Source organism: Fistularia commersonii, chromosome 14 (genome assembly GCF_037954325.1).
Source record: "Fistularia commersonii isolate RoL2024-O1a breed Wild chromosome 14, RoL_Fcom_v1.0, whole genome shotgun sequence".
NCBI classification, from domain to species: Eukaryota; Metazoa; Chordata; class Actinopteri; order Syngnathiformes; family Fistulariidae; genus Fistularia; species Fistularia commersonii.
This window is the reverse complement of record NC_141297.1, coordinates 11,724,842-11,748,901: the sequence shown is the minus strand read 5'-3', so window position 1 is coordinate 11,748,901 and position 24,060 is coordinate 11,724,842. Positions and strand designations below refer to the sequence as shown.

The following is a 24,060-nucleotide window of genomic DNA, read 5'->3' as shown; positions in this document are numbered from 1 at the left end:
CGTCACCCGGGTGTTTCCCTGACTAAAATGCTACAATATATATATTTATATGTGCGCTTGTGTGTGTGTGAGTGTGTGCATGCACCTATAATTACATATTTTGGGCTGTGTTACATAAGAAATATTTTTGTCAAAGGTAAATTAAAATTTGAGGAGCTCCAAATCCCCAATCTGCACTGTTTTTTTTTTTTGTTTTTTTTTTGGTCTCCTTGTGCTTCTGTCCATGAGTTTGTTTGTGTAAATGGCCTGCTGTAGGCTGTCATGATTCATACATCTCTGGCAATATCCAGGAATTATTCATGACAAGTAACACCTACTCTGTGTGGGTGGGAGCAGATCAAGTCACATTAACATGTTTCAGCAGGCAACTCTTTGATTTATTTCAGATAGGCGTATAACTATTTGCTCCACATTTGAATGGTATGGTTGGTTTTTTTCCACGTGGTGGGAACATGGTTATGAGTATTGTGAAGTCTAGATTGGCTGGTTACTTCGCAGTTTACTGGGCAAGTGAATCAAATTTAAAACAGTGGTGCCGCGTCAAGTTTACTGGAATCAATCGGGGCAACACCGGAAGTTAATTCTTGTCACTTCAAAATAAAACAACATTTCCTTACTGCGCTGTCTCTGCTTGTAGCAGTGTTTAGTTTGCGTGAAACGAATCGAGGGGGAACTGACGAAAACCTAGTTACAAATCAAACAGGCGACCTGCGCTTTCAACCGAAAGGTACATGTTTAAACTATTATTCAAGAGGTGACGTACAAGTCAGCTTTTCCTCGCTCACAACTGAGCAAGCGCTCTCTAAACGGGATGTAGATGAGCTGCTGTAAGTTTGGATCTTGATTAGTACTTTGCAATACATTTCCGTCAAGTGACAGGCGTACGGGAGACTTAAGAAGTTTTCCCTCGCTTCACCTTATCTCCTCATCGCCATGGAGGCTCCTGCAAATTTCTCAAGGGAGGAAATCAACAGCACGGTGTGGCAAGTCCCGGAGAAATACACACGTCTCAAACAGATAGGCACCGGAGCATACGGTTCCGTATGGTAAGTGGCTTGTAGCTACTAAGTGTTCAACAAATGTCGTAGTTAATATCGAAGCGTGTATGAATAATAACCGCCAGTTCAGCGTTTATTAACGTTAGCTCCACCGGGAATCCGTCGTGGGCCCGATTTACGTCCAACCACCCGCCATCCTCACCAGATACTTTCATCGCTCCCACCTGAAAACATCCGGTCGCAGGAGTTAAAACGTGGGGTCTGTTTTTATTGAGGTAGCGTGTGACAAGTAGTGTTCTTAAAAATAAAACAAAAAAAGGTAAATAAAGGAACTGCGGCTAATTTGGGATGGCATATTAAAGATGGCCACTTCCCACTTTGATATCCATTCAAGGTGAGGCACAGAAACGTGTTGTCAAGTATCAGAGCGTAGACTTAAGCATGGTCAGGATTCCCGAGATCCTGGAAGATCCTGACTGCAGATAACAAAATCAAGTGTGTATGTGTCATATTTACATAAAGGCATGCATGTTGACTTTGAAAAATACAGGCGTCATCATATTTGTCGTGCAGACCCGTAAAACCCTTTCCATGGATTCTGATGGTGCATAAGATAAGTTGGCTTATCAGAATCCATTTTTAAAGGTCGTGAACACTTTGGTTACTTATCTCTTAAGGTGTTTTAACCATACAGAAGTAGTAACATATGTTGAATGAATGGGTGAATAATTGCCTAAGTCATTTTTTTACAAAAATGTTTTTTTTTTTTTTTTGCCTAAATCTTCTCCTCATGATGCTGACCACCTCTGGCAAAATTTCCTACATCCTCAGTTAAACAGATTGTGCCATTCTACCCCTTCAGTAGAAATTGCCTATGTCAAGAGTGTGTCAAATGGTTCAATTTTTTGTGTTTTCTGAAAAATCTGAAAAAGTGACTCAAGCGATTATTTTTAGAGGGTGACGATATGCATGTTTTACAATTTTGGTTTCAATTCCTTCGAGGGGGCTTTCTATGCATATTCTTAATGTATGTCTCCTGGTCCACCAGCTTCCTCCCAGTCAAAAAGATGCACAAGGTTCATTGGAAAAATAGCTCCAGCATCCTGGCAAATCTTATGTGCTAGATAAGCAGTAGATAATGGATGGATTTATAGTATTTCATTGTTATCCTTTTAATTGTTTCATGATTTTTTTTTTCAGGGGGTTTCATGTAAAGAGGACAAATTGCAGGCTGTGTAATGGCTTTCAAAAAACAATATTATGACATATATCTTTGCCGGACAATGATGTGGTTTTAAGATACAGACAGTAAAATGATTTGCCACAAACTTTGATGTAATAAAGAACGCCCTGTACAAAATATAGTATATTTGTCATACACTTCCACTGGCTAACTTACTTGCTAACCTTATTGCCACTTTACAGTGTTTCACTTTTTTGGGTCTAGTAAAAATATCCCAATTTTTGTCCAAATCACTGGATGTTTTCATGGTAACAATTTGAACCTCATATACAATAATATAATTTGTTGTTTCAGAGCTTACTCTACTTTCTTAGGTATTTACACTTTTGAGAAAGTTGTTCCTTACAGTTATGTATTCATTTTTCTAGTAAAATAAAATGAAATCTCAAGATGTTTATTTGTAAAATAGCTGAGTCAGTTTCCAAACATTTTGTTTTGTGTGTGTGGTTGGTAGAATGTAAATACTGAAAATGAGCAATTAAACCCAGATTATCCAAATTTTTCTGAGGACATGAACTTTATATCTTGCAATGTTGTGTTGTAATTTCACTACTGTGCACTATTTGTGCACTTCAGTGGCACTATCATTCATTATCTGACCAGGCATTAGGAGAAAAGTAAATTGGGTCCTACTTACTTCCCCTGGCCATAGTAATAGTTATAGTTATAGTTATTAAGTTATTGATTTCTAAAATATGACCATACTAACACTAAATGTCCCTGTGAAAAACTTAGAAACACAGTGATTCCCATAAATTTTGAATTGGAGCAATCCTGGACTTTTCAGAGCAGATCCTAGTATTGTGGTCTTAAAAGTTGAAAGATATATTGAAATTTTATTTTTATTGTCAACAAAATATGCTAGTATAAGTATCAAAAATTTTCAAATTGCCCTCATGTGTCCTCCGTTGGCCTGTAAATATTAGTCTGACCTCAATGACCTTTTAGCAGCATTCAAATGTTTTAAAAAAAAATCAGGTTGCCCAAGGTTGGACTGAAACCGACAAATATCAATCTAAAAAATGTCTGAATGAATGATTTTGAATTTCAGTTTATAAACAGCTCTAAAACAACCACTGTAAACTTTCAGCAGTTTTTGTACATTCCGTGTATGGTAAGAAACAACCTCATACTGACTGCACATTCAACCAAATGTCAACATGTAAATATCATTGGTGCTCAGCTAGGAATATACAGTAGGTACAGCCAGTCAGAATATACTGATATTGATAATTCTGTGAAATGTTGGCACTGTCAATAATGTGAGATAAAAAATTACCTCAAAATATGCACATTACCTATAATATGATAAAATTACAAAGGTCCTACCACTTTTGGTTACGTAAATTTTTGATAGCACTTTGCGAAAGAAATTTCCTCTAATTCTTTTACATCTGTCATTTCCGACATTGTTACTCCAACTGTCAAAGCTACAAAGATCCACTTGCTAGCTGGTTGCCTGGGGTGTTTGTTGATAGTGTGGGCGTTGTGGTCTGTAGAAGAGTATAGCATCTGACCTTTCATAAAAGCACCATCTGATGAAACGGGAACAGGATGGCACCAACAACAACAAGTTACACATCTTATATAAACTATCGCATATAATGTTGCAACCAAAGGAGAAAAAGAAAAACATTGGGAAAAAAATCCAAAGATAATCACCTATTGCATGGCCAGGACAGTATAAGTACCACAGTGCATCATTTTTGTTCAAGCATACTGCACTGGGGATATGTGTTAGTGCTTGCGGCTCCAAATAGTCCAACAAACCTCCCACCTACATTTACGTGCCCTGCAGATCAAATTGCAAACAAGCATTACTTCGGCTTATTGAAGAGCGCTAAGCCAAGTCCCACGTCCTGAAACCTCCTCTTGAGAACATTGCTTCCTCTGCATGCAATGTCGGTGCCTTTTTGAAAGTGAAACCTCAATATAGAACAACTCTTTCTCTGCACTTTGACTTCAAAAGTGGTAAAAAACAGTGAAACTCATAGCAATGTTTCAACTCAAATGCAGAGCTAATTGCTGCTCATTCTCATGTTCACTACAGTTCAGCAGTGAATGAGAAGACTAAAGAGAAAGTTGCACTGAAGAAGCTTCACAGACCCTTCCAGTCGGAGATCTTTGCAAAGAGGGCCTATCGGGAACTCCGACTACTCAAACACATGAAGCATGAAAATGTGAGATCTAATTCAACAGTTTTCTGCTTCCATTTTGAGACTGTCAACAGCAAAAGGCAAGAGATAAATGTTTGAATCAACACAATGTATTTATGACAGCATTCTTTCATTCTACCAAGGTAATCGGGCTTCTTGAAGTATTTACACCCGCTTCAAGCCTTGAGGATTTCCAGGACTTGTAAGTATTTTCTAGTAACTTCTCAATGGATAGGCCACACATTAGATGGCATGTTGGCTTTTGCAGGAATAACTACAGCTAGTGCCTAGTCTGTGGAGGTTCTCAATCACCCAAATCATGGTCAACTCTTGTCAAAAAGTTCTTCTTGTAGCAATTGGACTTGATTTTCCTCCCTTGAAGATGTTTCCTCTCTTATCCGAGACGCTTCTTCAGTTCGAAGGGAATATAAGGACCAAGGTTGGGGGCCGGTCTTAGTAACGATGGCTTGTTATGCAAATGGCGGAGTTGTTGAATAGATAGTAGGTCCAAGGGGGTTGTTGTGCTAATGGGTGGGTGTTTAGGTGGCAACTAAGGTACACCTTCTGGCAACATATCTGGATTAAAATGTGAAAAGATGTCATCAGTAGGCACACTGTGTTCTGTCCTTAAATGGTGGCTCTCCTGTGTTGGGCCATTGGTTTGTGCAGAGGTTGTTTTGTCGCCCCAATGTAGATGTTATCACAATCCTCAGTGCAGGTGACAGCATGACACCTGGAGGGCAAGAGCCACTCCTTTGAAGACAGCAATGTGTACATTTTGTTTAGAGAAGACAGATCGTTCGGTACAGAAGTCAAAGAAGTCATCTTTGTCAAAAAGGGAAAAAACGTCTCTGAACAGAGACACAGCCTTTCGCCTACATGCAATACAGTATTGGGATCCATCCCAAGACAGACTAGCTCACACAGACCACGCCTATCTACACCCCCCAAATCACCCGGAAAAATCCAAGACCGGAACCAGACTCCGGTAACTAACACCTGAGACTCAGTCAATGAAATCCAATGGATTTCTCTTCATTGTTCCACAGTCTGAGAATTTTGACAACATCTTTTCAAATTTTAATCCAGATATGTCCCAGGAAGGTGTACCTGTGTTTCCACGAACAGCTAACCCCATCAGCACGACAATCCCCTTCAACCTAGTTTTTACACAACAACTCTTCCATTTGCATAACAAGCCATTATTACTTAGACCCTCTCCCAACCTTGGTGGCTATATTCGGAAACGCCTCACAGTCCATTCGAACTGAAGAGCCTCTCGGGCAAGAGGTGAAACGTCTTCAAGGGAAGAAAATCAAGTCCCATTTGCTATGAGAAGTTTTGACAAGAATGCACACCAGTTAAGCTGTTGTGTTTGAACAGCACATCAATATCTAAAGTGATGAGAGCAACACCCTTGGCCAGTCTCCTCCTACTCTCCATACAGGAGAATATCCGACTAAACAATTCAATGTTTGTGACTCTACAATATAGTACAGGTAATCTTCATGCATATACTTAACATGTACACCACACTTCATGTGTGACACTGGCTTTCAAGTTTATCAAAAGTAATGTATCAGACTTCCCATATTTGACCAAACATCGTCTCAATGTCAGCAGTTGAGAAAGCTCTGAGAATATAGATAAATCAAAGCGATTAGAAATTTCACTTGTAATTTATCAATCAGGTTTTCATTCAGCAAATATTTATGCCAATACCATCCCTACATCTTTGAAAGCTGATATCAGGTCAAAAAGTCACCAATTCGTCATCTGCGTTCTTCCTGTTTTCATAACTCATAACCTTCAAGATCAGGATATTGAAAATGTGGACATGATGTCTTTTCTGCTATTGCTTTTTTCACATTTTTGTAGTCTGCAGACAAAAATTTAGCAAACTGGCTTCAGTGTTTGCAGCCTTTCGGCCACAGCTGTGTGTGGGTTCAGCCACTTGTGTTGCTGAATAATACTGGGTTAGATGTTGATGTTTTTGGTGGTGTTGTCAAGGCCCAATTCAGTTCCTCCACACAACAGAAAGGTAAAATGAATATTGAATGCCACAGCCTTAAAATTCGCACTGACATGATCTATGGCCTTTAGTCCAGAAGATGAGTCACAGCCCCAGGGTTGTCAGCACACCAATATGATATAGACTACCGGTAATAGTGCCTCTGATTTTTATTCACATTGACATCAAACAACAAAAACATTAGAATTAAAATGAAAGGCCATGAGAAAGGAACTAAAAGATAAAATGATAGTCAGTATTTTGAACAATTTTATTGTCTGCTTCAGGGTATGGGTAGACTTTTTTTTTTTTTTGGGATTTAGAGTAGAGGATGACTTGTATGTCAACCTACCAGACATTTTCTGTTTTGAATGAATATTTTCTAGTGCCAATCATTTTAAGGCATGGTAATTTAATTCATACTATGAGGGATTACCAATGTTTATGTACTCATAAACTGTAAGCACAAAATAGCTTTGTTGAAGAAGTCGATGAATGTTGTATTGGAGGATTACCAATAGTAAGACCTTTTCAACCGTAGTAAAACATCCTCCTCTGCCTTTATCATCCAGTATTACTTTGAATAATAGTTTGGATTATGTGTCTCAGGTACTGATCTTCCTTTTTGACCATCTTTCCTTTGATGGTTTATTGCTCTGCCTCTTTTTCTCAGCTACCTGGTTATGCCTTACATGTTTACTGACCTGTCAAAAGTGCGAGGTCATCTCTCAGAAGACAAAGTTCAGTTTCTTGTCTACCAGATGCTCTGTGGACTCAGGGTGAGTCGGTGGCATTTCACCATTGTAGAATTTTCAAAGTTCATCTAAAAGTATTCTTGTGTGAGTAATATCACTGTTTTTTTTTAAACAACAATGACTGAAAATATGTTGAATTTTTTATTACAATCACAAGTAAACTGGTAATACTGGCTCTGACTGGGTCCAAATCTAGATTTACTCATCCTTGCCCCACCCTGCTGAACCAATTAATTTTTCTGAGTGTATGCTCCATAGACAACACTCAGCTGGACATCCCCACGAAACCTTTGTCCACTCTCACACCCACCTCGATCACTGATTGCATCTCCGAAATAAAAACCCGGGTTCACCTAAACTTCTTTAAATGAAACGGTAATGAAACCAAGGCTCTGCTCACTGGCACTAAATCCATCCATCTATTCATTGTCTGCCACTTATCTGAAGTCGGGTTGTGGAGACAGCAGCCATAACAGGGAGGCCCAGACTTCCCTCTCCCCAGCCACATGGTACAGCTCTTCTGGGGAGATTCTAAGGTGTTCCCAGGCCAGTCTAGAGACGTAGTATCTCCAGCGTGTCCTGGGTCTTCCTCGTGGCCTCCTCCCAGATGGACATGCCCGGGAAAACCTCCTCCGCAAGGCGTCCAGGAGGCATCCTGACCAGATGCCTGAGCTACTTCATCTGACTCCTCTCTATGCGGAGGAGCAGCGACTTTACTCCGAGCTCCTCCCGGGTGACTTCTCACCCTATCTCTAAGGGAGAGTCCGGCCACCCTGTGGAGAAAACTCATTTTGGCCGCTTGTATCCACAATCTCACCTTGGGTGACCCTTCCAGGGGCGTAAAGCCCCCGACAACATAGCTCTTGGGTTAACTTGGATGTGCAAACCCCTCTACGACAATAAGGTGGCAACTCAAGGAGGGCAGCACTAAATCCCCATGATCTAAAACCAACAGCTTCTTTATCATTGTCGATAACTCCACCGTTTCACCTTCCCCTCAGGCTATCTGAGTGTCATCCTTGACTGTACACTATCCTTTCAGTCACACATCACTAAGAGCACCCAGTCTGCCTACTTCCACATAGGAAACATTCATTGTCTCTGCCCCTCTTTCACCCCCCCATACTGCCACCATCCTTGTCCACAGCCTCATCTTTTCCTGTCTACTGCAATCATCTCCTCTTTGGCCTCCCTCGCAAATCCCTCCTTAAACTGCAACTGGTCAAGAATTCAGCTGTCCGTATGGGGGTAGTGTGGCGCAGGAGGTAGAGCAATCGTCTTTGGAGCGAGCATTACCGGTTCAATTCCTGCCTCCTCCAAGTGTGTCAAAGTGTTGTTGAGTGGGACACTGAACACTTAACTGCTCCCCTACTGCTCATGGTAGCCTTCTGCTCAGGGTTCATCCCTGATGGGTTAATTGCAGAGACTGAATTTCCCCATGAGACATTAATAAAGGATAAATTGTCGTCACTTGAACCCCATCCCTCCACCGCATTACACCTGTCCTCCGACTGCTCAACGGATCCCTGTTCAGTTCCGTATTCAATTCAAAATCCTCCTGTTAATATCCAAGGCCATCCACAACCCCCACCCCACCCCCCATACCTCTCCGACCCCCTCCCGCTCCCCCATATCCTCTTCCACCTGTTCCATCTGCTCGTCTCACCACCATGAGAAGAGCATTCAGCCGCTCCGCTGCCTGATTCTGGAATTCACTACCACCAAAACGCAGCCATTCATTTACCTACTTCAATTCACAACACAAAACCTGTATGAGGCAGCCTGTTCCATATGATATACTTGTGTGTATATACATATTTTAAATATTTATACATGTGTATACTTTTGTATATGTGGACATCCATGTGCATGTATGTTTTTTCTTAAACCACATTGTCACTTCTATTGTTTTATTCTAATTGTTTCTATGGGTTTTTATTTTGTGTATATGAGTAAGTCTGTATGGTGTCCTTGAGTGGTTGATAAGGCTCCTTAAATCTCATCTCATCATCATCTCAAATAAAATTTATAATAATAATAATAATAACAATAATAATAATAATGATGATGAGTATGATGATGATGATTATTATTATTATCATCGTCATCTTTTTTTAAAATAATTATTATTAAAACATATTTATAGTCATTGTAAACATGCATGAGAGCATTTCAAATGTGTCTGACAGGTAATTATCTCATTGCAGTACATTCACAAGGCTGGAATCATCCACCGGGTAAGTCCAACTGAATATTTCTGCAGACAGGTGGCATCAGAAAAACACTGTGTCCATAAAAGGGCAGACTTTCTTTGAGCTGTGCATTATTCGGGCTCTAATTCCAGACCTGTACCTTGGAAAGACATGGGAAAAGTGACTTAATTCATTTATTGTGAGTCAGAACTTAACCTGCACCAACAGGTAAGATGAGTTAATCCATCTGTGACTGCATGTCTCGAACTGTAAGGCCACACCCTTCAGCACCAGTTCGAGGATCTGTGGTAGTCTGGAAGGGGAAGATGTCGCTCTCGGGTTCAGCTTGTAAAGCTGAAATAGATAAGCTATGAAGTGTAATGAAACTATGAAGTGTAATGAAAAAAAAGTTTTTTCAACATGTAGAATCATTTCCTTTTTTCTTTTACCTCTTTAACGATATAAGCAGAAAAACATAAACATGCATTTACTCATTACATAAAAAAATCCACTCGTTCTACAAAACATGACAAGTCTTGTACCTGCAATACATCAGCAAACCCCAGCCATTTCCACACAGCTATGCCCTCAGGCTTCAGCATGTTGTAATTTTTAGACTTGAAGTCTGTGACCAGGAGAGGGGGGACTTCACTAGTTGCCAAAAGAACACCAGCATTACTGAAAGTTGAAGACCAAATCAATGGTTGTTTTTCATATTTAAATTGAAGTTTCAAGTAAAAATACATATGTTTTTGCGTGTGGTTACCATGTGGACGACAGCAATGCTTGGTAAAGATCCACCCTTGCTATCAAGCATGGACACTCATGCTTCTAAAAGCAAGATAGACAGCAAACGCAAATGTCCTCCGGTCTGTTTATATTTGTACCCAACCATCAAATGTGTTGAAACAATCACCATCAGACAAACTGAGCCAAATTACACCATAGGAACCATAACCTCCCAGTTTGATACTGCACAGTGTTAGCACTGTAATTTTACAGTGTGCAGTAAGTAACCCCTCGTTAAATGAATTTGTTACAGGATCTCAAGCCTGGAAACTTGGCTGTAAACCAAGATTGTGAACTGAAGGTTTGTACTTCTGCAGAAACAACAAGTATGTCACATACAATTTAAAAATTACAAAAAGAAATGTCAGTTTTTTGCTGTTTTTGTTAATGCCATTTTTTGGGTCAAATTGACTTTTTTTCAAAAAACTGTGATGCATAAATGGGTAAGAAATTACAAATAAAAAAGCTCACTGATAGACAATAACTAAAGTAAATGGGAAAGATATAATCCAGGAATTTGCAAGAATTTCTCTGATATTAGAAAAAAATGTCAAATTTATCTCATTCATCTGTTCTCACAGTGATGCATTTCGATGCAATTTTTTTTTCCAATGATAAAAATAAAATCAAAAATAAAAAAAAATAACCAAAAGTGTCCAGATTCCTGTTCATATTCCAAACTGTGATTAGATTATTTGTGGCCCATGCAGATCCTGGACTTTGGCTTGGCTCGTAGTACCGATGCTGAGATGACTGGCTATGTGGTGACCCGTTGGTACCGGGCACCTGAGGTCATTCTGAACTGGATGCACTACACACAGACGGGCAAGACAATCGTAGCTGTTCTGTATTGTTACTTCTGTCCTCACTGTTGTCTCAGCTTACCCATGTTGTAACTATTGTCATTTGTCAAACACCCCACTTCTGATTTATTCTTTTTGGTCACTAGTTGTCGGTAGGTTCTAATCTAATTGATAGTGGATGAAACACATCTGAAGTTACAATACTTTAATTCTGACAATAAATCCTTCTTTCCTGGATCTGTTATCAGTTTCTCCAGAACAGTCTGACAGCAGCCTGATAGTGCAGAGTTGTCACTGCAGTGAACCTTTTCAGGATTTATGTGTCTTCAAGATGAAGGTTTTTTTCCTTCTGTAAGCAGTGACTAGTCTCAGTGGCTTGGATGACCAATTACTCTTCTGTAAAGACACCATAATGGCATCATCTTATAGTGAATGAGCGTTTAAATATTGCATGAACTCATCGACATTTGTGCCCTAAACCAAAAAATGATTGTCATTGACATGTTTTTTCTTTGGTGTTTATTCTAGTGGACATCTGGTCAGTGGGATGCATTATGGCTGAAATGATCAATGGAAAGACACTTTTCAAAGGGAAAGACTGTATCCTTTCATTCTCTTTGTATGCTGGTTTTTGTTGTCCTTTGACTTTTAAAATACTACATAGCAAGTATAAAAGCATGTTAAGACAAGTGCAACAATGACAGAGTTAAAGGGCATTTAAACTGTGGGTTTTATTTGATGAGAGCAGTCAGTCTGATGTATAATGGAACTGAATAACTAATGACAATTATTTACATGCAGCACTGTTGCCTGGTTTCCTCAGGCAGAAATATACCAAATTAGCTGCACCAAAATACTTGTTTTTTTTGCAAGTTTTAGTTTTTCTTTTCTTGTGGGAACCAACCTGCATCATTGATTACATCAACTCTGAGAAAATTACGTTCAACAATACTTATAATGACATCATTTTTCCATCATTATTTCATTGTCCAGAAAAATTAACTTCCACTGCTTCCTCAGGATCCTTGACAAACCTCTTTGCTGCCAGATATGGACCAGCTGACACAAATCATGAAAGTGACAGGAGTCCCTGGTCCAGAGTTCATACAAAAGCTGGACAGTCCAGAGGTAGGAAATAACACGCATTTTTTGTGAATATAAGGCATTAATCTGCTCTTGAAAAAAAATGCATCTGATATTCCTCATCTTTGACACCTGAATAAAATCATGAATTAATGATCTGTGAAAATGTTAGATTTGTATAAAAAACACATTCAGAATCATACCCAACTCAGCATGTATTGCCAATAATGACAATTTTGCCATTTTCCGAGTAAAAATTCTCAGGATAGCTTGACAGAAAGAGACAACAAAACTTAAATGTAAATTCAATGCTGTAACAATACAAAGAAAGGAATGTGGTATGAGCTCAGTTTTATACATAGAAATCGCTTTGTTAGACACATTCAGTTATACATACAGCACAACATCACCAAAATTTGACCACTGCATTCATCAACCCACTGTGGATGAACCATGAACAAAAGGCAGCCACTGAGCAGTGCCAGGTGAAAGAGATAGCTTTATTCTCTGGATATTGAATTGTTCAGTGAGATCTGTCTTTTATTTGTCTCATATTTTAGAATATTGTCTGTATGAAATGTTTGTTTCAGAAAGTTCTCTTTTTTTTTTCCTTGGAAAAACAGGCTAAAAGTTATGTAAAGGGCCTCCCTCGCTATACAAGAAAAGACTTCTCAACATTGTTTCCCCGTGCCAGTGCAAAGGGTGAGTTCAGCCAAAGCAAAAATTTCTTACCTCCCTCCTCTGAACTACTATGTTTTCAATCTTCGTATAACTTTACATATGAAACTAAACATACATAAATTGTCTTGTCTCACAGCACCATCTAGAGCCACATAGTTCAGTTGTTAAAGGTTCCTTTTTTTTGAAAATGTGCTAACCACCTCCTAAGAGTCAGTGCTCAGCAGTGAATGGTATCCTATAGTGCTGGGTGCCATTCATTCTTTCATTCATTCATTATCCATACCGCTTATCCTGCACTCAGAGTTGTGAGGTTGCTGGCGTCTATCCCAGCAGTCATTGTGGGAGAGACTGGGTTCACCCTGAACTGGTCCCGTGGATGTCTATCTCAGTCAAAATTCATAAAATAAATCAAAGCGTTTTCCTGTCTTCTTGGTCATTTTCAATTTGAAATCATTTTAACTACTAATAATCAACTATAAATAAATGAATGAATGAGTTGATCTGACTGAAATGCTGCCTGTGAATTCTGAACCCAGTGATTTTTGTCAGGAAAGTAGCTCTGACTATATATTTGTCGTGAAAATTACAGCGTCAACTTATTGCACATATGTGTATCATAACATGGTGTTCGGCAAGTCGCAACATTCATGTAAGAGTATTTCAGCAGGGGATGATACCCTTCTAAAAATTCATTGTCAGCACAAAGACACAGACAGTTGTTTTCTCACTATGGAGAAAAAGGGTTTTCTAGAAAGTTCAAAGTTGGTATTTGTTTAATTTGTCGATTCTTGTTAGTTTTGCAGCTTTCTCGTCCTGGAATAATCCAATTATTATTTTCTGTGCCAAGCCAAACACTTTTCAATAGCTCTAAACTCTGTGTCAAGAAGATGAATTACAGGATAAACTCTCAAAGTGACTTATTGTATCGTTTTTGCTTTTTTTTTTCAATTTCTCCTTTTTATCCTTCATCTTCATTTGTACAGATGTTAAATAGTTGCATTTCTCTCCCAAAAGTGTGTAGAATCAAGTCCTATCAATACATTTTTTTTTTTCATTTACTTACATCTACAGCTTGATTATTTTGAAAAATCGACAAATAATTGTAATTCTGTTCCCCCGCCTGACTGCAGGCATCGACCTGCTAGAGAAAATATTGGTTCTGGATGGAGATGAAAGGCCTACTGCCGAACTTGCTCTTGAGCACTCATACTTCGACGTTTTGAGGGACCAAGAGGACTTTCCTGAGCCTGCACCTTATGATGATAGTCGTGACAACGCAACATTGACCCTAGACGAATGGAAGAGTAAGTCATGAGCGAAAAGAAAGGTCCTGATGACAGGGCAGAATACAAAGTAAACAATCAATGTAATGACGGTTGTTTCAACATGTTGAGCAAATTGAGAGGCATTGAAACACTGCTGAAATCATTTTTGGATTTTTTTACCGTGTTTTTGTGATGGTTGAAGTTGTGGTCTATTTGTAAATGTTTAGTTCATCAGAACAACATTTTTACAGAGGTTGTCTAAAAATGAATACAAAAAAATTACAGTGATCCCTTGTATGTGATTACGTCAGTGTTGACCGGATGCACAGGCATAAAACTTATGGTGTCTTCTCCTGACCCACAGGGTTATGTTTCAGAGAGGTGAAGAGCTTTGTGCCATTCCCACGGCGAGACTCCAAGAGGAAAAATACGCTGACTATGTCTGCCTGACTTTATGAATATCATATGTAAATAATGAAGACCTGAATCACCACATACAGCCAATGGTGCCCTTGTGTATTCCAAAAGGATTCACTTACTTTCAATCAAATTACCACACTAGTCTTTTTTTTAAGTCATGTGCAATTATTTGTTGAAATGAAGTTAACTTTAACACCAGGGGTGGGCAAACTATGGCCCGCAGGCCACATCCGGCCCGTTGGTCTTTTTCATCCGGCCTGCCAAAGATTGGCACAGAATTCATACTTGATATGAATGATTAGATCAATGAATTTGGGTGCTCAAACAGGAGATATTTCCTTTTTGGACCTACTTGAGCACACTTCAGAATTTTCCTGAGCTGAATGACACAGATTTGCTTTGTGATTTAGCCTTTACTGTGCAAATACTGACACACATGAATGAGCTAGATGTGAAGCTACAAGGGAAAAAATGGTTTGTGCATGAAATGCAAGCAAACGTCAGAGCCTTCAAAACCAAGCTGGTTTTATTTTCAAAGCAAATGTCAATGTTCAGACAAATCTCAGACAAGTCTGATATGTACTGTTAACAAATGCATTTTTTCATGTATCGTATCTTGTGCTGGCCTGGCCCATCTGTCAAATTTTAAAAGTCAATGCGGTCCCTGAGCCAAAAAGTTTGCCAACCCCTGTTATACACTATCAGTGAAATGCCTTGCAAATACATTTATGCTCTGTAAATGTCACAGGATTTACTGTCAGTTAAATGGTCATATTCTTTACCAATTAAACATGAAAATAAGACCTCAATATTGTTGTATTTTCACAGTCATGGTTAGATGGTAGTGCAGTCTTCATGGTAATGCATCACCAAACCATAATCATATTTACCACAATCAGTTACCCCTAGTAAAGGTAAAATTAATGTTACCTAAGCCCAAACCAGCAACAAGGTTACTTTGTCAGTTCCAAGTGAAATATATGACTGTAATCATGTGAATGACTTTGAAAGCATCTTGTACTTCTTTTGTTTTTCATGCACACACCACGCTGTATATAGTTTCACGGTACAGTTCATTTTAAGTTTGTTACACGATTACAATCAGCATGTTCTTAACTTGGTGGCAGGGTTGCTGCAGTTTACAGGTTTCACTGTTATGGTAAAAATAGGTTATTATTTCATGTAACAATAATGAACTCTGTACTTTTAATGTTACTTTTAAAAATAAATCCTCAGGTTTGTGTCTGATACTTTTCGATCATTTTAGTGAAGCATTTACTCTTCAATAACCTTTTTAATTGAATCAGTTCCCAAAAAACATCATAATATTAAGATTTAAAATTTAGTTCAGGAATATGTGTGTGTGTGTTTGGGGGGAAAAAAAAAGCAAAAATGATTTGGGTACATGACACTAAAAATCCCATCTTTGAAAAGACTAGATCCTGTCCCAGCGAGCTGCCCTGGATAAAAACGACTTTTATTCAAATTCTTGAATTATCAGCATTGCATGCAAAGTGTCAGGGGCTCAACACTGCGCGCGAAAATCGTGGTTACGTGACGTCACATGGGCGGGCTACATGTGTATAAAGTTTTCAAGTTTACGACGGAATAGGAAGTGATATTTTCAGCCGTCAAAATAAAGTATTAAAAAATAAAATAAACCACCTTAGCACAGACCGTGATTTTTTTCTCATTTCGGTACATTTTTACATTATTTTGCATATTAAGGCAGCGAAATGTCTATCTCCATGTTTTACAAAACAGTAAAATAATACCGTTTCCCACCCTCTTAGCAGCTGACTATTGTTGTATGGTAACTCATAAAATGGTTCTCTAAAAAATAAGTAAGTATCTAAAATTGTCTAGAGATAAAAATCTGAAGATGAACAGAATTATTACGAAGTATAGTGTGGGAAAAGGTGTCTTGGCTCTTTTTTTTCGATTTACCGAATAGTCATGCATTTATGCTGAAGAATTTAGTACGTTTCTTGACCGCTATTAAACATTGGTTAAGGGGATGGGGGTTATCGAAAAAAATTTGTAGATCCTGATATTCACTAGGAGTATCCTTTGAATCTTAAAAAAAGAGTCTGATTTCCTGGGATGTCTTCATTATTTTGAAAATTTGTCCGGAAGTTGTACGTTTTTACCAACGCTAATGTTGATTTAGCATACTCCGGGTTGCAAAGAACTAGCATGCTAGCCGGAGAATAGTATTTTTCCTTTTCGTAAATTGGGGTCGACAGTTGGCTTTTTGTGAAAATGTTCATGCAAACATATTATTTTTTTATGCTGTAGACCCTTGAACTCAATTGGCCGCTTCTTGGACACCGTTCTCCGGGATAACGGAAACGTTTTAATAGCGAAACAGACCGGTTGTATGAGCGAACTGTAGCTGGCTAACCAGCGGTTAGCTTCGAGGGCAACACAACTGGGGCTACGAGCTAGGTGGCAACCATTTCTGTAGAAGCGGCTTATGACGGCCGATTGTCGAGCCTCTTGAGTCAGTCAGTTGCCATAATAGGTAAGATTACTTCGATATGTTGCATACTGTTACTTCATTATTGACTACTTCAGAACTTTTTTGTGTAGCAATCTGCAGTGGTGTATCTTTTTTTCTGCTCTGTCAACGCCGTAATAACAAGCTAGCTACCGTTAGTACCCTTACTGCTTATCTTCTAAAGTTAGCAAGTAAGCTAACTGGTATATGTGTTTTCCGAGTGCCTGATAAACAGTGTACTGCCATATTGTTTTGCCTTTTCTTCATTCCATGAGACTCCATGCTTCAAAACAATACACAGGGGGCAGTTGAGGTGCAGAACAGCTTTTAACAGTGTTTGAAAACTGTAAATATGGCTGACATTTTACTCTTGATATAAGGACAGTGATCTCTGGTCCGTGGTGTTCCTCAAAGCAATTGGCTTCGCGGAGGATCAGTCAAACGTTCCGAAAGTCTGATTGGCTGGAACTGTTTCGGCGTGGCTAGCCCTATCGTTAGCTTGCCCAATACAGTTTACAAAAGTAATCTTGCTTCATTTTCTTGTGCGCTGTGTGAATTCTCAAGTAAATAAAGTAGGAAATCTCAAATAATCAATCCATAAATTTTCAGCATTTCGCTTCGACTGTCTGAAACGAGAGTATGAGAACAGCAAGCTGTATTATGTGAAGGAATGTTTACACTACAGGTGCCCAGACAATAGCGCTCCTACAGGAAAGATACCAATACATATGTACAATTGCTCTGAGCTTGAATTACTCAAGTCTGTCATATTTACCGCTCAGTTAATCATTTTTGCAGCAAAGTAAAATTTTCAAATTCAATTTATTTCTTCTGTTTTGATATCTAGAGGAAGAAGCAGTAATATTTAGTGAACAGTAACAAAGCAAACAATTGGCTTGCAGGTAGAATGTTATCATTACGGTAATATTCACTGTCCTTACACAATCTCTTCATAAACTTTTTTTTCTCACACCTACAAATGTATGCTTTTGTATCTATGAAATTATGTCAGTAAATTTTTTTGTCTTGATTATGTCCTTAAGTGGAATGTTCACATCTGCCACATTCTCTAATAATATTTTATTTCAAACAGGGAGGGAACGTGGAATTGGTGGCCTATGAGGAAGCCACGTCAAAAAGGCCAAGTGGCCACAGGAAATGGAGTGGATGTCAGAAAGTCCAATGGGACTGTTTGCGGGCGTGGGGGTTCCCGCCAGAGATCGCCATCCCCGTATAGCCTCAAAGCATCTCCAAGCAGAGAAACCCTGACTTATGCCCAGGCCCAGAAAGTGGTAGAAGTGGAGCTGGATGGCAGACTTCACCGCATTTCAATTTTGGAGCCATTGGCAGTCATCACCGAAGATGAGATGATGGCCCAGGACATGGTAGAGTGTAACAGTAACAAGGAGAATAGTGAGCAGTTGTCACCTCCCACCATCAGTGCCCAAGTAGTTTGCAAACCAGCCACACCTCGAGGCCGTAGGAAAGACTCAAAATTTTCCACTGTCAAATCCCCACCTCCGAAGAACCACTGCCCCAATTCTCATTCACAAACACCAGAAAAGGTAAATACAATTCACCATCACCACTTACCCCTCCCTGAACCTCGGTTCCGTGTGTTAGAGACCTTCACACCTGTTGAGGCCCCTCCTCTACCTACAGCATATTACCGTTACATTGAGCGTTCAGCTGAGGAGCACGAAGCTGAGGCAGAATATGACATGGATGAAGAGGACACTGCCTGGCTGGAAATGGTGAATGTTGATCGTGCAGAGGATGGTTACTCTGCTGTCTCACCTGATTCCTTTGAGCTTCTGATGGACCGCATGGAAGAGGAGGCGTACCTGGAAGCCCGCAGTCGGGCACCTTCCCAGAGCAACATTGACGACGATGCCTTCTGCTGCGTGTGCCTGGATGACGAGTGCCTCAACAGCAACGTAATCCTCTTTTGTGACTCATGCAACCTGGCGGTGCACCAGGAATGCTATGGGGTGCCCTACATCCCAGAGGGGCAGTGGCTGTGCCGCTGCTGCCTCCAATCTCCTCAGAAACCTGTTGACTGTGTTCTGTGTCCAAACCGAGGTGGGGCCTTTAAACAAACAAGTGATGGTCGCTGGGCACATGTGGTTTGTGCTATCTGGATCCCTGAAGTCTGCTTTTCCAATACTGTGTTTTTGGAACCAGTGGAAGGTGTCAATAATATTCCCCCAGCACGCTGGAAACTGACCTGTTACCTGTGTAAGCAAAAAGGATGTGGGGCATCTATTCAGTGCCACAAGGCTAATTGTTACACAGCATTTCATGTCACATGTGCTCAGCGTGCTGGTCTATTTATGAAGATTGACCCAGTGCGTGAGACAAATGTCAATGGGACTACATTCTCCGTTAAGAAGACAGCATTCTGTGAGACCCATTCACCTCCAGGCCAAGACACTGGCTCAGATGATGAGAGTGAAGGCCGAGTAGTTGGCAGCAGAGGGAGGGCTATTAGAGGCCAAAGTGCCTACACAGCAGGCCCAACGACACCAAAAAATGGAAGAAAGTCTGATAGTGATACCAAAATGGATAAAAAGAAAAGGAAGAAATGCACAGAATCACCAGCCCGAAATTCAGCTTCACCCCAAGTTGCTGTGCCTCAAATACCTTCAAGCAGGTTAGATGTTCTATTTAGACTATATTTTTCATGCATGAAATTTTTTGCCACAAATGTTGCGCATCAATATCACACCAAGGCCTGTGAACTTTGTCAAAATATTTTGAAGAAGCTAATGTTTTGTGTGGTTTGAGTAAACTGAATTGAAGTAGTGTCTGTTCCTGTTGTACAGGCTGAATATTATATGTAAAGGAATCAACCTGCAGAAGAAAAACCTGTTCATGCAGAGGCTTCATAGCTATTGGTTATTGAAGCGTCATTCAAGGAATGGTGTGCCCCTTGTCCGGCGTTTACATTCTAATGTCCAATCTCAAAGGAATACTGAGCAGGTCAGGACAAGTAACAATTCTGTATCTCTTGTTTATTTATTTATCTATTTATTTTATTTAGCTCTTGACGCATACCATTTTGTACTCAAGTGTTTTGTTCTGCCATTTTCATTTCTAAGAATGTCTCAGATTTATCGCATAGCATTTGGCACAATGTCGACGTTGGTGAATGTCACACTGAAACATTTGTAATTTGTAGCCTGAGGTGGATGAGAAAGTTTCTGCAGCAAGAGAAGCACTGAGATATTGGCAGAAACTTCGGCATGACCTAGAAAAAGCCAGGCTGTTGGTGGAGCTCATCCGTAAGAGGGAGAAACTCAAACGAGAACAGGTAACAGATTGATGACGTTTGATACATTAACAGTAACAGGGCTTTTAGAATTAATTATCAATCATACCATATTCTGTATTTCAGAACTGAACAGACAGACAGGTGGTGTTTGTGATAAAGCAGAAGGGTTCATGTGCAGCATATGATGTATATTGGACATCCAGTTAATGTATTATACGTCTCTGAGACTGTAAAAAAAAACCATGAGGCTTAAACAGAGCAAAGATGGTTGGACCGACCATATTGTTGATAGATGGATGGATGGATGGATGGATGGATGAATGGATGGATGGATAGATGGATGGATAGATGGATAGATAGATAGATAGATAGATAGATAGATAGATAATTTCTGTTTGTAGTCCCATGGAAACAATGGAAAGGGAAAAAAAAAAAATCATCACACACTTAAATCTAAATGCAATAGCCCTCACAGTACCACCATCCTATTTCATCCACATATGAGGACAACAAACATCAAATTCATTCAGACATTAACTTAAACATTCAATACATCCATTTATTATTCATCCAAATGTTGATTATAATGCACATAAATATCTGAAGTGCAGTCCATCCAGTAAATGTTAGTGAGTCAGTGAAGATTGTAAAGGATAGTCTAGTTATCTGTGGCACTTTGGAAGAAATATAACAATGTGGTCATGTACCATTCGCAAATTTATTGAGATTGACTGGTAACATTACTGGAATATCTTTAATATTGGTGCATTGTTATATTGTTTTTATGTAACGAAAGTTAGACATGAACTGTCACAAAAATCTACTGATATTATTAAAAATACCAGTCATTATTTAGATTATTTTACTATACTACACGTGAATTTACTGTCAAGAAGATGAATACTGAAATGGTATGCCTCATGAATACTGAAATGGTATGCCTCAACTTTTAGAAGAACCTATCAGTAGTTGTGCTAAAATACCAATAGAGTCAGGTCAATTGATGCTTGGACACCAATAGTTTGTGTAGTTCCCCCTCTATATACCATTGCAAAAAAAAGCTACCAATATGTGATTAATTCCACCTTTCTGTATCCAAATATCTATGACCTCACTCTTATTTGTGCAAGAGAGCTGATATTGACTGACAGAGCAGTCAGGCTTTATTTAATGTGATATTGTTAGTGACTATTTTTTAATAAAGAACCATTGTGAAAAGTACCACTACTTCTGATGACCTTCATATGAATTCCCTTTCACAATTCCAGATCAGAGTTCATCAGGCAGCTTTGGAAGTGCAGTTGACCCCAATGTTGGTGCTACTTCGTTCAACCCTGGACCAACTGCAGGAAAAGGACACGCCCCAGATCTTTGCAAAACCAGTCGACATTATGGAGGTCAGTCATTTCACTATTATGATGATGCCACTTGAAACACACAAGATGGTATATGCAAGACCATTGAAACTGATAGTGGATTAACTGTAAGCTTCTATAACACATGTTTTACATGCAATGACAATCTAACATAAGGTTAGTAAGCATTAACCCAGAGAGCACTGGACTCTGCAGCTCCCACCTATTTATCACAGCTTTGAACAGCAGCTCATTGTATAGTTTCAGGCCTGCATTGTTTCCCCTATAGTTCTCTCATGTCGCTTAGTTGCTCTGATCACTCTCATACCGTCATTGTTAACTGACACCTTGGAGCCCCACCAGACTTCAAAGAGCCATAACTAGCATATTGTGTGGCTGCTAGTTTGAACCAGTATTTATATGCGATACAGTATCAATCAACTTAAATGTCTTTAAATCCTGTTCAGGTCCCAGATTATCTGGATTTCATTACCCAGCCCATGGACTTTTCTACTATGCGCTCTAAGCTGGAAAATCACGCCTACCGTTCAGTAGCTGACCTGGAGGCAGACTTCAACTTGATGGTGTCCAACTGCCTCCTCTACAACAATAAGGACACAATCTTTCACCGGGCTGCACTGCGTCTTCGAGACCTCGGGGGGGCTGTACTGCGCCATGCCCAACGACAAGCCACTAACACGGGCCTGGAACTGGAAACTGGCATGCACCTCCCAGAATCGCCCCAAAAATGGGACTTTTATACCTGCACATGGGAGGATGGTAAGTTACAGTAAAACCACCAGAGAGAAAATCAGAAGACATATGTACCTTGAATTTTTATAAAGGTGTATATCTGAACCATTTCATGTTACTCTCTTCATATTTTGATCTAGCAAATTATTAATAGTGATAAAGGACTGCACCACCACAACATGATTTTTGCTACAATTGATTGAATACCCTTCGAAATTGTTTCATAATTAGAATTTCTTGCAGGGTAGAAACATTCCTCAATTCACTAGGTTATCTCTTTGGGAAGGTTACATTTGTATCAGCTTGTGTTTTCATCCAAAAAATAAATACAGTGGTGAAAACTTGCTTTGCGATTTTGTTTAATTTGGCAGGTTTTTGAAAATGTTTTGTCTGAAATTAGGTGAATAAATTTTATTAGGCGCTGTCCATAATCTATTCAATTAATATTCAAATTGGTGACTGACAGGCATGTATCAAGTTATTTATAGCAGTTATGGTCTTCTCGGGTAGGGGATATTAGGGTGCCAGTCTAGATGGTGCTATGAACTAATAATATTATATAAATACAATGGATAGAAGTATCCATATGCTTCTCTTACTTAAGAAATAAATAAGAAATCATTCTTTAAACCCTATGATTCCCCTCATTCCCATGATGTTATTTCCAAGTTGATTTTACATGTTTGCATTGTTTGTCAACACTGTTGTGTCTGTTCCAGTTGACAGTGTGCTGGATCCAGACAACCGGCTTCATATGTCAGTGGAGGAGCAGCTTAAGGAGCTGTTAGACAAGCTGGACTTTGTCACATCAATGCGCTGCAGTGGTGCCAGAACACGTCGCATTCGCCTTCTTCGCCGTGAGATCAACAACATACGGTACCGGCAGGGTCAGCATCGTCACAGCCTTCATAATGGACGTCTGAAAGAAGAAGATGACTATGGTGATGACGAGGAAGATGACGACAAAGACGAGGACAGGGAAGCCAAGGTGGAAAACGGCCTTTCACCTTCAGACAAAGGTGGGCAATGAAAGAAGCACCCCTGCTATAACAATGAATATGCAGATTCTTTCTTTTTTTCTTTCTTTTCTTTCTTTCTTTCTCCCTTTCTTTTTTTCTTTACCTCTTTCGTTCTTTCATTTTTTTTTCTTTCTTTCTTGCTTTCTTTCTTTCTCTCCGTTTTTTAGCCACTTTTCTTTCAATGAGACTAGTTGTGAACATGAGCTAACGGAACATTGTCCTCAGGTAATTGAGCCAGGGCCCCCCCCACGTACCAACCCCAACCACCCCACTGTCTCCAGTCTAGTAAGTAGGGGCCCACAGAGTCTCGTTAGCCATGGCTGCCTCACAACTCCTCTCTCCAAGTGTCTGCACCACTTCTTTACATTACTCTCATGGACTCACTACTCTCCATTGGCCATGTACAGTCATGCCATATCATCCCACCTCTGATCACAGGATAATCCAGTCAGTTAGTCAGTCAGTCAGTCAGGCTCTTGCTACCAAAGACTAGGCCAGGTGGTACATGTGATTTGTGTCAGCGTAGAAATGAGATTCTGCCCTGTAGTCTTGGTTCTGGTCTACAGTTGTGAGAGCAAGTTACTTCTTCACTCGTCTTAATGAGATTTTACATACAGAATACCTCCTCGTCCTTTGGGCTGTATTTGGCCTGTTAAATCACTCTGAAGTGACACCATTTTCCAGTGTGAAAACTACACCACCACATCACACTACATATTAAGTGGACGTTTGACGTTTGACCATGACCAACAGGGTGAAGTTG

The 24,060-nt window shown here is 39.6% G+C and overlaps 2 protein-coding genes across 5 annotated transcripts in view; both read left to right on the top strand.

Annotated features, from left to right (window-relative positions):
• The first annotated feature begins 73 nt into the window (after positions 1-73).
• On the top strand, positions 74-15,645 carry mapk13 (mitogen-activated protein kinase 13). Of its 2 annotated transcripts, XM_086159336.1 has the most exons (13): positions 708-727; positions 874-1,046; positions 4,292-4,421; positions 4,541-4,599; positions 7,082-7,187; positions 9,371-9,400; positions 10,398-10,445; positions 10,855-10,969; positions 11,476-11,547; positions 11,996-12,075; positions 12,654-12,732; positions 13,842-14,015; positions 14,341-15,645. In XM_086159336.1, exons 2-13 carry the CDS (start codon positions 934-936, stop codon positions 14,424-14,426), a joined length of 1,092 nt encoding a protein of 363 aa, XP_086015462.1. In that variant the 5' UTR covers positions 708-727; positions 874-933; the 3' UTR covers positions 14,427-15,645. The 2 variants fall into 2 exon arrangements, with proteins under 2 accessions (XP_086015461.1, XP_086015462.1); XM_086159335.1 differs by having other exon boundaries at positions 74-1,046.
• Positions 15,646-16,575: 930 nt separating this feature from the next.
• The window catches only part of brpf3b (bromodomain and PHD finger containing, 3b), a 12,953-nt gene continuing 5,468 nt past the window's right edge, over positions 16,576-24,060 (top strand). For all 3 annotated transcript variants that reach the window (XM_086159196.1, XM_086159197.1, XM_086159195.1), the window contains exons 1-7: positions 16,576-16,920; positions 17,990-19,549; positions 19,722-19,878; positions 20,078-20,209; positions 21,439-21,567; positions 21,993-22,305; positions 22,998-23,297. In XM_086159196.1, the coding sequence (XP_086015322.1) occupies positions 18,015-19,549; positions 19,722-19,878; positions 20,078-20,209; positions 21,439-21,567; positions 21,993-22,305; positions 22,998-23,297 (2,566 nt within the window). In that variant the 5' untranslated portion in view covers positions 16,576-16,920; positions 17,990-18,014. The remainder of the gene's footprint in view (positions 16,921-17,989; positions 19,550-19,721; positions 19,879-20,077; positions 20,210-21,438; positions 21,568-21,992; positions 22,306-22,997; positions 23,298-24,060) is intronic.